This window comes from Cherax quadricarinatus, chromosome 3, assembly GCF_038502225.1.
Source record: "Cherax quadricarinatus isolate ZL_2023a chromosome 3, ASM3850222v1, whole genome shotgun sequence".
Classification (NCBI taxonomy): Eukaryota; Metazoa; Arthropoda; class Malacostraca; order Decapoda; family Parastacidae; genus Cherax; species Cherax quadricarinatus.
In genome coordinates this window covers 6,814,214-6,830,635 of record NC_091294.1, presented here as the reverse complement: position 1 = coordinate 6,830,635, position 16,422 = coordinate 6,814,214, and the positions used below count along the sequence as shown (strand labels likewise).

At 39.8% G+C, this 16,422-nt stretch overlaps 1 protein-coding gene across 1 annotated transcript in view; it reads left to right on the top strand.

Moving 5' to 3' along the window:
- LOC128684101 (probable acyl-CoA dehydrogenase 6) overlaps positions 1-16,422 on the top strand; it is a gene marked incomplete at its 5' end in the record, with an annotated part of 193,406 nt that overhangs the window by 124,607 nt on the left and 52,377 nt on the right. The window contains 1 exon segment of the mRNA XM_070090053.1: positions 3,002-3,141. Coding sequence (XP_069946154.1) covers positions 3,002-3,141 — 140 coding nt within the window.

Sequence of the window (16,422 nt, the reverse complement as noted above, 5' to 3'; positions counted from 1 at the left end):
TTATTGTAGACGTTTCGCCATCCAGTGGCTTTATCAATACAGATTTTAGGACATAGAATAGTCCCACTTCCAGGAACGGATTATGGACGATTATTGAGGGACCACTGTATATGTATATTATAGGTAGTAGGTTGGTACACAGCAACCACCCAGGGAGGTACTACCGTCCTGCCAAGTGAGTGTAAAACAAAAGCCTGTAATTCTTTTACATAATGGTAGGATTGCTGGTGTCCTTTTTTCTGTCTCTTGAACATGCGTGATTTCAGGTATGTCTTGCTACTTCTACTTACACTTAGGTCACACTACACATACATGTAAAAGCATATATATACACACCCTTCTGGGTTTTCTTCTGTTTTCTTTCTAGTTCTTATTCTTGTTTATTTCCTCTTATCTCCATGGGGAAGTGGAACAGAATTCTTCCTCCGTAAGCCATGCGTGTTGTAAGAGGCGACTAAAATGCCGGGAGCAAGGGGCTAGTAACCCCTTCTCCTGTATATACAGTGGACCCCCGGTATTCGATATTAATCTGTTCCTGAGAGCTCATCGAATACCAATAATATCGAAAACCGAATCAATTTTCCTCAGAAATAATGACAATCAAATTAATCCGTGCAAGATACCCAAAAGTATGAAAAAAAAATTTTACTACATGAAATATTAAGTTTAATGCAATAGAATAATTACAATAACAATAAAATAATTGACACTTACCTTTAATGAAGATCTGGTGATGATGGATGGGATGGGAGGAGGGGAGAGTGTGGATGGTGTTAGTGTTTAGAAGGAATCCCCTTCCATTAGGACTTGAGGTATCAAGTCCTTTTCCAGGGTTACTTCCCTTCTTCTTTTAATGCCACTAGGACCAGCTTGAGAGTCAATGGACCTCTGTCGCACAACAAATCTGTCCATAGAGCTCTGTACCTCCCGTTCCTTTATGATTTGTCTAAATTGGGCCACAACATTGTCATTGTAATAGCTGTGTTAGGGTGATTTTCATCCATAAAGGTTTACACTTCAACCCACTGTGCACACATTTCCTTAATTTTTGAAGTAGGCACAATATATTCCACAACTGGTATAGGCTTCTCAGGGTTAGCCCCTAACCCTTCAAAATCTTTCTTAATTTCCATACTAATTCTCACCCTTTTTACCACAGGGTTGGCACTAGAAGCTTTCTTGGGGCCCATGGTGACTTATTTTGCAGAAACAAACACCAAACACAGTGATAATATGGATAATATGGAATGTACCGAATGTATCCTTAGATGCGCGCACACTGGCTGGCTTGTAAACACTGGCACACTAGGGGCAGTTCAGGCCACATGTGGACAGGTCTCATACGAATCGTATCGAATACCGGGTTTTCAATCAAATACCGAGGAAATTTTTTTGCGATAATGCATCGAATACCGGATTTATCGAATACCGATGCTATCGAATACCGGGGGTCCACTGTATTACTAAATTTGAAAGGAGAAACTTTTGTTTTTCCTTTTGGGCCACCCCACCTCTGTGGGATACGGCTGGTACGTTGAAAGAAAGAAATATTTTTTTTTTTTTCAACAAGTCGGCCGTCTCCCACTGAGGCAGGATGACACAAAAAGAAAGAAAATCCCCAAAAAGAAAATACTTTCATCATCATTCAACACTTTCACCTCACTCACACATAATCACTGTTTTTGCAGAGGTGCCCAGAATACAACAGTTTAGAAGTATATACATATAAAAAATACACAATATATCCCTCCAAACTGCCAATATCCCAAACCCCTCCTTTAGAGTGCAGGCATTGTACTTCCCATTTCCAGGACTCAAGTCCGGTTATATAAAATAACCGGTTTCCCTGAATCCCTTCACTAAATATTACCCTGCTCACACTCCAACAGCTCGTCAGGTCCCAAATACCATTTGTCTCCATTCATTCCTATCTAACATGCTCAGGCACGCTTGCTGGAAGTCCAAACCCCTCGCCCACAACACCTCCTTTACCCCTTCCCTCCAACCTTTTCAAGGACGACCTCTACCCCGCCTTCCTTCCCCTACAGATTTATACGCTCTCCATGTCATTCTACTTTGATCCATTCTCTCTAAATGACCAAACCCCCTCAACAAACCCTCTTCAGCCTCTGGCTAATACTTTTATTAACTCCACACCTTCTCCTAATTTCCACACTCCGAATTTTCTGCATAATATTTACACCACACATTGCCCTTAGACAGGACATCTCCACTGCCTCCAACCACCTCCTCGCTGCAGCATTTACAACCCAAGCTTCATACCCATATAAGAGTGTTGGTACTACTATACTTTCATACATTCCCTTCTTTGCCTCCATACATAACATTTTTTTCCTCCACATATACCTCAATGCACCACTCACCTTTTTTCCTTCATCAATTCTATGATTAACCTCATCCTTCATAAATCAATCCGCTGACACGTCAACTCCCAAGTATCTGAAAACATTCACTTCTTCCATACTACTACTCCCCAATTTGATATCCAATTTGATACTCTCATCACCTTACTCTTTTCTATGTTCACTTTCAACTTTCTACCTTTACACACACTCCCAAATTCATCCACTAACCTTTGCAGTTTTTCTTTAGAATCTCCCATAAGCACAATATCATCAGCAAAAAGTAACTGTGTCACTTCCCATTTTGTATTTAATTCCCCATAATTTAATCAATTTAATCATTTTTTTTAATCTGTATTTAGTTTAGAAACTGATTCACTGTTTTTTATGAGGCTAATAAGTGTTCATCAGGAAAATGCATGGATTTTGCATGTGAATTTACTGGAAATTTTTTTTTAGTGTTTTACCCTATTGTGTATATAGTTAGACCTCAGTGGATAATTTTGAGTGATCATGAAGATAATTAGTTTTCTACATCAAAAATTATTTATTAAAGAAAGGTTTTAACTTATTTTTGTGATGCTGAGAAAAGTTAAAAATGGGTAATTTTAATTTTTTTTTGTGTGTGTGCATTTTAGGTATCCATTTGACAAAGAAAATAGATAAAATGGGAATGTTGTCATCAGACACAGCACAGATATTCTTGGAGGATGTTAGAGTACCTGTTGAAAACCTGATTGGAGAAGAAGGAATGGGGTTCACTTACCAGATGCTGCAGGTCAGTGCTGGATAAACCTGTACATTGCCACTTGGTGTTTTAACTAACTGGTAAGTACATTGCATTTCCATTTTTATATAGTACTTCCTCCTATTGAAAGAACCCCTTAGCAGCATAGTTATGAATGAGGTCAGTGGTCATGTGTGGTCATACCTGTCCTGAGCTGTCTGGGTATAAGCGTGGGGTGTTACCAAGCACCGTGGCTTGTTGTAGTGTTTTAGAATCTCATGTTAAATTGTTGAAGAAGGAGGTTCTTCTTCTTCAGGAGGAAAATAGGAGGCTGAAGCTTTGCCTAGATGTATTTGGGAGTGAGTGTGAGATAGTTGGTGCTGGTAAGGAGGAAATGCTTACCACCAGTGAGAGTGACAGCTGCTTTAACCCTTAAACGGTCCAAACATATATATACGTTCACTTGCATAGCGCCCCAAATTTTTTGAGAAAAAAAAAATCTTTTTTTTTTAATAGGAAAAAGAGCATATGGTACCCAGGCATCCATAATTATTTTAATATGGCACACAGTGAGTGCGCATACCCATTCTCTCGTGTCTAGGTGACTCAGCCTTATCGTGGCAATGTTGAATGAATGACAAAGAAAACGTATATATACGTTTGGGGCGCTACGCGAGTGAACGTATATATACGTTTGGACCGTTTAAGGGTTAAGTGGCAAGTGGTTCACAGTTCAGGAAGAAGGATGATAAGGAAGGTTAATAAAGAAGATGTGAAGGTAGAAATCGATTCTCTGTTCTCCAAGACTAGTGTACTTCAGTGGTTGGTGAGGTTAAAGGTACCTCTGACTCCCCTGCTAATCAAGGTAAGAATATTCTGATTGTGGGAGACTCTCAGGTAAGATATATGGACTGTGCTTTTTGTAACAGAGATAGAAAAGTCAGTGTGTGTGCCTCCCAGGAGCTGGTGTTGGTGACATAGTCAGCAGGTTGGATAACATTATATCGGGTAATGAGAACAAGCCCATTATCTGTTTTAGTGCTAGTGGAAATGACATTGGGAAGGGCAGGAAACAGGAGCTACTGGATAAGTATAGGTCAGCCATAGAAGTAGTCAGGTCTAAGGGAGGGATCCATATCATATGTAGCATCTTGCCTAGAAGGGGAGTGGGCAATAAATGGATGTCTTGGGCAGTTGGTATAAATTGCTGGCTAGACAGGTACTGCAAGGAACTTGCAATCCCATTCATTGATAACTGGGACAAATTCTATGGCAAACATGATATGTATGCAAGGGATGGGGTTCATATCTCTAGGGTTGGAGTGGCTGCATTAGCCAATTCAATTGAGGGGGTAATTGATGACTTGTCTAGGACTTTAAACTGGTAGATTATAGAGGTATGGGTGTTTGTGGGAAACAATCAGGCTACAGTATTACTGTTGGAAACTGCAGATACTACCAGGATACCGCAGGGATATGTTTAAAAGACAATATTCAAAATAAAGTTCCTAATAGAGGCAAAGCAACTGATCAACAGACAGAGAGATAGTAGAGGGCAACAAGTGACTAGCTCCCTTAAGGTTTACTATACAAATAGTAGGAGTCTAAGAAATAAGATAGATGAGCTAAGATTACCTGCAAATGCAGGTAATATAGATATTATTGCTATAACTGAGACCTGGTTCAACTTGAAGGATAGAGAAATGCCTTCTGAATGCAACATACAATGGTTATAAACTATTCCACACTGATAGGGTCAGCAGGAAGGGTGGTGGAGTGGCGATGTATGTCAGAGATAATTTAAATTGTTGTGTTAGACATGATATAATAATAGAAACATCGGACACAGAATCTGTTTGGCTACAGTTTCTCGAGGGGTATGAAAAAATAATTTTGGGTGTGATATATATATAGGCCCCCAAGTCTTGATTGAGAGGGCAGTAAGCTGCTATGGGACGAAATTCGTAAGGTGTCTAGATATGAAAATGTTGTGTTATTGGGGGATTTTAACTTTAGACAAATTGATTGGAACAATTTGACAGGAAATCTTGAGTCTAATGACTTTCTTGATACAGTTCAGGATTGCTTTTTAAAACAGTTTGTGACAGACCCAACCAGAGGAAACAATCTGCTTGACTTGGTTCTTGCCAACAAAGATTCACTAATTAACCCTTTCAAGGTCCAGAGGCCAAATTTCAAAGTGCGCACCAGTGTTCAAGAATTTTCAAAACTTAATTTTGTTATTTTTTCTTATGAAATGGTAGAGATCCTTTTCTGAGGGTAATAAAAGAAAAAGTATGAAATTTGATGGAAAATTGACGAAATTATGCTCTCGCGAATTTTGATGTGTCAGCAGTACTTACGCATTGGCGATTTTTGCCGATTTTGACTCCCATTTTAGGCCAATTACCTTATTCCAGTCAACCAAATTCTTAGCTATTTCACTAGTACAGTGGACCCTCGACCAACGATGGCATCGATTAACGATAAATCTGACTAGCGATACATTTTAACGCAAAAATTTTGCCTCGACTAGCGCTAAAAAACTCGACCAACACTATTCGTTCCGTCTGAGACGTGTCCACTTCTGGCTAGTGTTTACAAGCCAGCCAGCCACCGCGGTCGCTTCCAAGCATACAATCGGAACATTTCATATTATCACAGCCTTTTTAGTGACTGCACCTGCAAAATAAGTCACCATGGGCCCCAAGAAAGCTTCTAGTGCCAACCCTACAGCAATAAGGGTGAGAATTACTATAGAGATGAAGAAAAAGATCATTGATAAGTATGAAAGTGGAGTGCGTGTCTCCGAGCTGGCCAGGTTGTATAATAAACCCCAATCAACCATCGCTACTATTGGTGGTACAGCTGCTGCTGCTGCTGCACTGTCAGCTGCTGCTGCTGCTGCTGTAGCACCGTTGTTGGTGTGGCTTATTGAGAATACCAAGAAACAATTAACCCCAGAGGATTTGCCACCCAGGATAACCCAAAAAAGTCAGTGTCATCGAAGACTGTCTAACTTATTTCCATTGGGGTCCTTAATCTTGTCTCCCAGGATGCAACCCACACCAGTCAACTAACACCCAGGTGAACAGGGAAAAATGCCTGGAACTAGTGCTCATATTGGTGAATTTAAAGCCAGCAAAGTTTGGTTTGAGAGATTTAAGAATCATAGTGGCATACACAGTGTGATAAGGCATGTTCTGGAATAAAATGCCGAACAGGACCTACAGTACTCAGGAGGAAAAGGCACTCCCAGGACACAGTATCTCATCAGTCATTGCTGCATCTTCAATAAGGTAAGTGTCATTTATTCTTCATTTAGTAGAGTAGTACATGCACAATATATATTGTGCATGTACTACTCTACTATTGTGCATGTATCCTTCTCTTTGTGTGTAGGAAAATGTATACAGTGGACCCCCGCATAGCGACTTTAATCCGTGCAAGAGGGCTGATTGTTATGCGAAATGGTCGGTATGCGAATGAATTTTCCCCATAAGAAATAATGGAAATCAAATTAATCCGTGCAAGACACCCAAAAGTATGAAAAAAAAAATTTTTACCACATGAAATATACATTTTCCTACACACAAAGAGAAGGATACATGCACAATAGTAGAGTAGTACATGCACAATATATATTGTGCATGTACTACTCTACTAAATGAAGAATAAATGACACTTACCTTATTGAAGATGCAGCAATGACTGATGAGACACTGTGTCCTGGGAGTGCCTTTTCCTCCTGAGTACTGTAGGTCCTGTTTGGCATTTTCTTCCAGAACATGCCTTATCACACTGTGTATGCCACTATGATTCTTAAATCTCTCAAACCAAACTTTGCTGGCTTTAAATTCACCAATATGAGCACTAGTTCCAGGCATTTTTCCCTGTTCACCTGGGTGTTAGTCGACTGGTGTGGGTTGCATCCTGGGAGACAAGATTAAGGACCCCAATGGAAATAAGTTAAATGACACTGACTTTTTTGGGTTATCCTGGGTGGCAAATCCTCTGGGGTTAATTGTTTCTTGGTATTCTCAATAAGCCACACCAACAACGGTGCTACAGCAGCAGCAGCAGCAGCAGCTGACAGTGTTACAGCAGCAGCAGACGATGCTACAGCAGCAGCAGACGGTGGTACAGCAGCAGCAGCAGCAGACAATGCTACAGCAGCAGCAGACGGTGGTACAGCAGCAGCAGCAGCAGACGATGCTACAGCAGCAGCAGACGATGCTACAGCAGCAGCAGACGATGCTACAGCAGCAGCAGCAGCTGACAGTGCAGCAGCAGCTGACAGTGCAGCAGCAGCTGACAGTGCAGCAGCAGCTGACAGTGCAGCAGCAGCTGACGGTGGTACAGCAGCAGCAGCAGCTGTACCACCAATAGTAGCGATGGTTGATTGGGGTTTATTATACAACCTGGCCAGCTCGGAGACACGCACTCCACTTTCATACTTATCAATGATCTTTTTCTTCATCTCTATAGTAATTCTCACCCTTATTGCTGTAGGGTTGGCACTAGAAGCTTTCTTGGGGCCCATGGTCAATTATTTTCCAATAAAATATCACCAAAAACACTGTAATAATACGAAATGTTCCGATTGTATGCTTGGATGTTACCGCGGAGGCTGGCTGGTAAACAGTGCCACCGGCGGAACATGTGAGGCTGGCTAAGGGCGCACATTGGATGCGTGTCAGACGAAGAGCGGTGAGCGGGTTTTTGGGCGGTATGCGAGGCAAAATTTTTGCGAAAAAAGCGAGCGGTATGCGGATTGTACGGTATGCGATGCGTACAGTATGCGGGGGTCCATTGTATTTCATGTGGTAAAAAATTTTTTTTTCATACTTTTGGGTGTCTTGCACGGATTAATTTGATTTCCATTATTTCTTATGGGGAAAATTCATTCGCATAACGATAATTTCTCATAACAATGAGCTCTCTTGCACGGATTAATATCGCTATGCGGGGGTCCACTGTACTCGAAGATGTTGAGAGACTGTTATTGGTGTGGGTAAACGAAAAACAGATAGCAGGAGATAGCATCTCTCAAGCGATCATATGTGAAAAGGCTAGGAAGTTGCATGATGATTTAATTAAAAAATGCCAGCAACTAGTGGTGATGTGAGTGAATTTAAAGCCAGCAAAGGTTGGTTTCAGAGATTTAAAGGGAAGGGAAGTAACCCCGGAAAAGGACTTGCCACCTCAAGTCCTAATGGAAGGGGATTCCCCTTCTAAACACTAAGAAGATCAACACTCCCCTCTTCCCATCCCATCAATCATCACTAGATCTTCAATAAAGGTAAGTGTCATGTAACTGTGCATGTCTTCTTCAGTTTGTGTGTATTAAAATTAATATTTCATGTGGTAAAAACAATTTTTTTTTCATACTTTGGGGTGTCCTACACAGATTAATTTGATTTCCATTATTTCTTATGGGGAAAATTACCTTGACTAACGATGAGCTCTCAGGAACGGATTAATAGCGTTAGTCGAGGGTCCACTGTATTTCTTGTATGTATTCTATTGACTGAGCACAAGAAATTGCCAACTCAATTGTTTCAACTACAAAATAAAGTGATTGGAAATTGGTATATTAGCCAATTTAGTGCAAAGTTCAAAATATTCCAGTTTCAAAATAGGGTCCAGAATAAACAATGCAGGCATTCCTGGCACTAAACTAACATTTCCTCTGTTCATTAGTTATGTTTTCAGGCTTTACAAATGAATTCCATTTTGATTTTTAAATCACATAATGAATTTTTATTCAAACCAAAAAATAGAAGATTTACTGTCTTGCAATATTGTAATAATTATATAAATAATATCAGCACATATGTAAATGTATATTAGACCCACCAGCTAGCGCGTATTAGACGTGTGGGGTCATTTGTTTACTCTTGAACATTGGCAAAAATTTAACATTTCTGCTACTTTGAGCTCAGTTTCAAGCCATTTTCAGTACTAAAACCAATCAAAATCATCTCTATTTCTGTAATATATCTTCCATTCTATCAAATGAGACCAAGAAATTGCAAATACAACTGTAAAATCATACGAGAAAACACTGCAAAGTTGCTGTTTTAATCGAAAATTACGGTCTCGGTTTTTTCTCTCATTATGCACTGTGTGATGCAGGATTTGTTTTATGTGGCGCACACATACCACATCGATGTATTCTCTCATATCCAGGCCCAAATTTACCGCTCACAGCTTATCAGAGTGAGCTGAGCTCATGGCATAGATCTACAGTTTGGACCCTCCATGTAAAGCCGTAGATCTACGGCACAGACCCTGAAAGGGTTAATAATCTTGAGGTTAATGATGAACTTCGGGAAAGTGATCACAAATCACTTAGTTTCAATATATTATGGAATTACCCAGTAAACTGCAATCAAGTCTCTGTCCCAGACTTTCAGTTGGCTGATTTCATCGGACTGAAAAATTACCTGGGTGGGCTAAATTGGGATGATCTGACTATGGGTCAGGTAGCTGGTGTTGGTTGCCAATATGACTTTTTCAGAGCATGGTTCTAGCTGCTCAGTCAACTTTTGTTCTGAGTAGGGAAATTAGATTTAACAAAAATGATCTCAAAAGGATGAACAATAGATTAAAACATCTCATTGGTCAAAAGAGAGGCATTTTTAGGCATATCAGAGGAGGAGATTGGCAGTTAAGAAATCAATATATTCAATTAAAGAGAGAGAAAAAGGAATAAGAAAAGCAAAAAGAGAATATGAGGCTAAGGTCGCAAGGGATTCGAAGACTAACCCAAAAGGGTTCTTTCAGGTATACAGAAGTAAGATTAAAGACAAGATAGGCCCACTTAAGAGTAGCTCAGGTCAAATCATTCTAGAGTGCACTAATGTCCTCAATAGAATGATTGGACGGCCTATTTTGGTGTCATCAGCAAATTTGCTTATGTCGCATTTATTCCCTCATCTATATCGTTTATGTAAATTGTGAACAACAAGGGGCCCAACACTGACCCCTGTGGAACACCGCTTGTGATATGTGTGAAATTTTCAATTCTTACTCCCTCTCAGTTTTTACTCAGGAAGATCCTGTGAAATTCCAGAAATAATAAATTATGTAGAACAGGATAATGATAAACTATGCACAATTATGGTAACTAGTGACATGGTCCTGAGACAAATAGTGGAATTAAAACCTAACAAATCCCCAGGCCTTGATGAATTGTTTGCAAGGGTTTTGAAGGAATGTAAAGAGGAAATTTGCAAACCTTTGGATAATCTTTTCAACACATCACTACAAACTGGCATAGTGCCTGATAAGTGGAAAATGGCAACTGTAATACCTATTTACAAGGCAGGTGACAGGTCCTTAGCTTCGAACTATAGACCAATAAGCCTTACCTCCATAGTGGGAAAATTTATGGAATCAACAATTGCCGAGGAAATTCGTAGCCATCTTGATAGGCATAAATTGATAAGTGAATCTCAACACGGTTTTACTAAGGGGCGTTCCTGTCTTACGAATTTACTAACTTTTTTCGCTAAGGTGTTTGAGGAGGTAGATCATGGTAATGAATATGATATTGTGTATATGGACTTCAGTAAGGCTTTCGATAGAGTTCCCCATCAGAGACTTTTCAGGAAATTTAAGGCACATGGAATGGGAGGAGAAATTATTTCCTGGGTAGAGGCATGGTTGACAAATAGGCAGCAAACACTTTGCATAAATGGGGGCACGTCACAAGCGGTGTTCCACAGGGGTCAGTGTTGGGCCCCTTGTTGTTCAGAATTTGCATAAACGATATAGCTGAGGGAATAAATAGCAACATAAGCAAATTTGCTGATGACACCAAAATAGACTGTCCAATTCATTCTATTGAGGACATTAGTGCACTCCAGGATGATTTGAATAGACTGATGCAGTGGTCGGAGAAGTGGCAGAAGCAGTTTAATATAGACAAATGCAAAGTGCTAAATGTTGGACAGGACAATTATCATGCCACTTATTAACTGAATAGTGTAGATCTTAATACTACTGATTGCAAAAAGGATTTAGGAGTTCTGGTTAGCAGCAATCTGTAACCAAGACAACAATGCATAAGTGTTTACAATAAAGCGAACAGAATCCTTGGCTTCATATCAAGAAGTATAAATAATAGAAGTCCTCAGGTTGTTCTTCAACTCTATATATCCTTGGTTAGGCCTCATTTAGATTATGCTACACAGTTCTGGTCACCATATTACAGAATGGATATAAATGCACTGGAAAACATACAGAAGAGGATGACAAAATTTATCCCGTGTATCAGAAATCTTCCCTATGAGGATAGACTGAGGGCCCTGAATCTGCACTCTCTAGAAAGGTGTAGAATTAGGGGGGCTGTGATTGAGGTCCGTGAGGACCGTGTTTTTTGGATTAAAATGGTAACTTTGCGGTGTATTTTTGGTTGTATTTGTGGTTTCTTGGTTTCATTTGATAGAATGGAAATTTTTTTTTTTTTTTTTCAACAAGTCGGCCGTCTCCCACCGAGGCAGGGTGACCCAAAAAGAGAAAGAAAATCCCCAAAAAGAAAATACTTTCATCATCATTCAACACTTTCGCCGCACTCACACAAAATTACTGTTTTTGCAGAGGCACTCAGAATACAACAGTTTAGAATCATATATGCGTAAAGATGCACAACATATCCATCCAAACTGCCAATATCCCAAACCCCTCCTTTAAAATGCAGGCATTGTACTTCCCATTTCCAGGACTCAAGTCTGGCTATATAAAAATACCTGGTTTCCCTGAATCCCTTCACTAAATATTACCCTGCTCACATTCCAACAGTTTGTCAGGTCCCAAATACTATTCGTCTCCATTCACTCCTATCTAACACGCTTACACATGCTTGCTGGAAGTCCAAGCCCTTCGCCCACAAAACTTCCTCTTCCCCCTCCCTCCAACCTTTTCGAGGATGACCCCTACCCCGCCTTCCCTCCCCTACAGATTTATACGCTCTCCATGTCATTCTGCTTTGATCCATTCTCTGTAAATGACAAAACCACCTCAACAACCCCTCTTCAGCCCTCTGACTAATACTTTTATTAACTCCACACCTTCTCCTAATTTCCACACACCGAATTTTCTGCATAATATTCACACCACACATTGCCCTTAGACAGGACATCTCCACTGCCTCCAACTGCCTCCTCATTGCAGCATTTACAACCCAAGCTTCACACCCAGTAAGAGTGTTGGTACTACTATACTTTCATACATTCCCTTCTTTGCCTCCATAGATAACATTTTTTGTCTCCACATATACCTCAATACACCACTCACCTTTTTTCCTTCATCAATTCTATGATTAACCTCATCCTTCATAAATCCATCTGCTGACACCTCAACTCCCAAATATCTGAAAACATTCACTTCTTCCGTACTCCTCCTCCCCAATTTGATATCCAATTTTTCTTTATCTAAATCATTTGATACCCTCATCACCTTACTCTTTTCTATGTTCACTTTCAACTTTCTACCCTTACACACACTCCCAAACTCGTCTACTAACCTTTGCAATTTTTCTTTAGAATCTCCCATAAGCACAGTATCATCAGCAAAAAGTAACTGTGTCAATTCCCATTTTGTATTTGATTCCCCATAATTTAATCCCACCCCTCTCCCGAGCACCCTAGCATTTACTTCTTTTACAACCCCATCTATAAATATATTAAACAGCCAAGGTGACATTACACATCCCTGTCTAAGACCTACCTTTACCGGGAAGTAGTCTCCCTCTCTTCTACACACCCTAACCTGAGCCTCACTATCCTCATAAAAAATTCTTTACAGCATTTAGTAACATACCACCTATTCCATATACTTGTAACATCTGCCACATTGCTCCCCTATCCACGCTATCATATGCCTTTTCTAAATCCATAAATGCAATAAAAACTTTCCTACATTTATCTAAATACTGTACTGTTCACATACAGGAAGGCCCCACTTATACGGCTGGTTAGGTTCCAGGCTACCGCCGTAAAGCGGAAACCGCCGTAAAGTGGAACACCCTTTTTTTTCCACTTACAAATGCATACAAACACTAGATAACAAGTTTACACTAACATATATTAAGTTAGCAATAGAACCAGGCATCAAAAAACAATAAAAAGTACAATACACACATAGTGCACTCATTACTTACCTTAAAATATTTATAGTCTTAATCTAGGGTGAGACAAGTAGTATTTATTGTAAGAAATCAAGTGTGGTATGTATGGTAGTCAGCCAGGCTACCATACCAGGCCACCCCACCCACACATACAATTCTATGATATTTAAGCATCCCAGAGCGATAAAATGTATATACAGTTCACTCATTACTTACCTTAAAATATAGGGTGAGATGAGTAGTATTTATTGTAAAAAATCAAGTGTGGTATGTATGGTAGTCAGCCGGGCTACCATACCAGGCCAACCCACCCACACATATATTCCATGATATTTAAGCATTCCAGAGCGATAAAATGTATATACAGTTCACTCATTACTTACCTTAAAATATTTTTAGTCTTAATGTAGGGTCAGGAGTAAGTAAATGAGATAAAATGAATAAATGAGAGAGAGAAAGAATGAGTGCATGAGAGAGTACAGGCGCAGAGTTATGTAAACAAACCAGGCGAAGGTAAGTTTTGTAAACGAAGTGTACACGTCTGGTTTGTGTACAAGTTACATTGTGTACAGGTTGTCTCTACACTGATACGGTAGAATAAATAAAGAAGAACACTCCCATTCTCATGTAACATCATTTTGAGAAGAAATGATGCTCTGAGTGAAGGCAATGGAAATAAGTCACTCTGACTTTTTTGGGTTATCCTAGGTTCTCTACACATATGTTGTTATGTATGATAATCTATGTAACTGTATTTGTGTATACCTGAATAAACTTACTTACATACATACAAAAGGATATATGCTTCAAGGTAAACGCTTGATCTACATATCCCCTACCCACACTAAAACCTCCTTGCTCATCCGCAATCCTACATTCTGTCTTGCCTCTAATTCTTTCAATAATAGCCCTACTGTACACTTTTCCTGGTATACTCAGTAAACTTATTCCTCTATAATTTTTAGTCTCTTTTGTCCCCCTTCCCTTTATATAAAGGGACTATACATGCTCTCTGCCAATCCCTAGGTACCTTCCCCTCTTTCATACATTTTTTTTATTATTTTTTTATTATCACACTGGCCGATTCCCACCAAGGCAGGGTGCCCCGAAAAAGAAAAACTTTCACCATCATTCACTCCATCACTGTCTTGCCAGAAGGGTGCTTTACACTACAGTTTTTAAACTGCAACATTAACACCCCTCCTTCAGAGTGCAGGCACTGTACTTCCCATCTCCAGGACTCAAGTCCGGCCTGCCGGTTTCCCTGAACCCCTTCATAAATGTTACTTTGCTCACACTCCAACAGCACGTTAAGTATTAAAAACCATTCGTCTCCATTCACTCCTATCAAACACACTCATGCACGCCTGCTGGAAGTCCAAGCCCCTCGCACACAAAACCTCCTTTACCCCCTCCCTCCAACCTTTCCTAGGCCGACCCCTACCCCGCCTTCCTTCCACTACAGACTGATACACTCTTGAAGTCATTCTGTTTCACTCCATTCTCTCTACATTTATTGAACAAAATTACCAACCACTCCAACACCATATCCCCCCTGCTTTTAACATTTCTGTCATGATCCCGTCAATTCCAGCTGCTTTACTCCCTTTCATTCTACGTAATGCCTCATGCACCTCCCCCACACTCACATCCTGCTCTTCTTCACTCCTAAAAGATGGTATACCTCCCTGGCCAGTGCATGAAATTATAGCCTCCCTTTCTTCGTCGGCATTAAAAAGTTCTTCAAAATATTCTCACCGTCTACCCAAGACCTCCGTCTCCCCATCTACTAACTCCTCCACTCTGTTTTTAACTGACATATCCATTCGTTCCGTAGGCTTTCTTAACTTGTTTAACTCGCTCCAAAATTTTTTCTTATTTTCATTAAAATTTCTTGACAGTGCCTCTTCCACTGTATCATCTGTTCTCCTTTAGCACTCTCTCACCACTCTCTTCATCTTTCTTTTACTCTCCATATACTCTACTCATCGTATAACACTACTGCTTTGTAAAAACCTCTCATAAGCTACCTTTTTCTCTTATCACACCCTTTACTTCATCATTCCACCAATCACTCCTCTTTCCTTCTGCACCCACCCTCCTATAACCAAAACTTCTGCCCCACATTCTAACACTGCATTTTTAAATTATTCCAACCCTCATCAACCCCCCACTACTCATACTTGCACTAGCCCACTAGTTGCTTATATCTCGCCTGAATTTCCCTTAGTTTATACACTTTCACCTCCCTCTTACTTGTTATTGTCATTTTCCTCTTGTCCCATCTACCTCTTACTCTAACTGTAGCTACAACTAAGTAATGATCTGATATATCAGTTGCCCCTCTATAAATGTGTACATCCTGGAGCCTGCCCATCAACCTTTTATCCACCAATACATAATCTAATAAGCTACTCTCATTACATGTTATATCATACCTTGTATATTTATTTATCCTTTTTTTCATAAACATGTATTACTTATTACCAAACCTCTTTCTACACATAGCTCAATTAAAGGCTCCCCATTTTCATTTACCCCTGGCACCCTAAATTTACCTACTACTCCCTCCACAACATTTTTACCCACTTTAGCATTGAAATCCCCAACCACAAGTGCTCTCACACTTGGTTCAAAACTCCCCACGAATTCACTCAACATTTCCCAAAATCTCTCTCTCTCTCTTCTACACTTCTCTCTTCTCCAGGTGCATATACGCTTACTATAACCCACTTTTTACATCCAACCTTTATTTTACTCCACATAATCCTTGAATTAATACATTTATAGTCCTTTTCCTGCCATAACTTATCCTTCAACATTATTGCTACTCCTTCTTTAGCTCTAACTCTATTTGAAACCCCTATATTTGAAACAGGAAAAGGGGTTACTAGCCCATTGTTCCCGGCATTTTAGTTGACTTTTACAACATGCATGGCTTACGGAGGAAAGATTCTTATTCCACTTCCCCATGGATATAAAAGGAAAAGTAATAAGAACAAGAACTATTAAGATAAAGTCAAAGAAAACTCAGATGAGTGTGTGTTAATAAATGTGTACATGTATGTGTAGTGTGACCTAAGTGTAAGTAGAAGTAGCAAGATGTACCTGTAATCTTGTATATTTATGAGACAGACAAAAGACACCAGCAATCCCACCATCATATAAAACAATTACAGACTTTCGTTTTACACTCG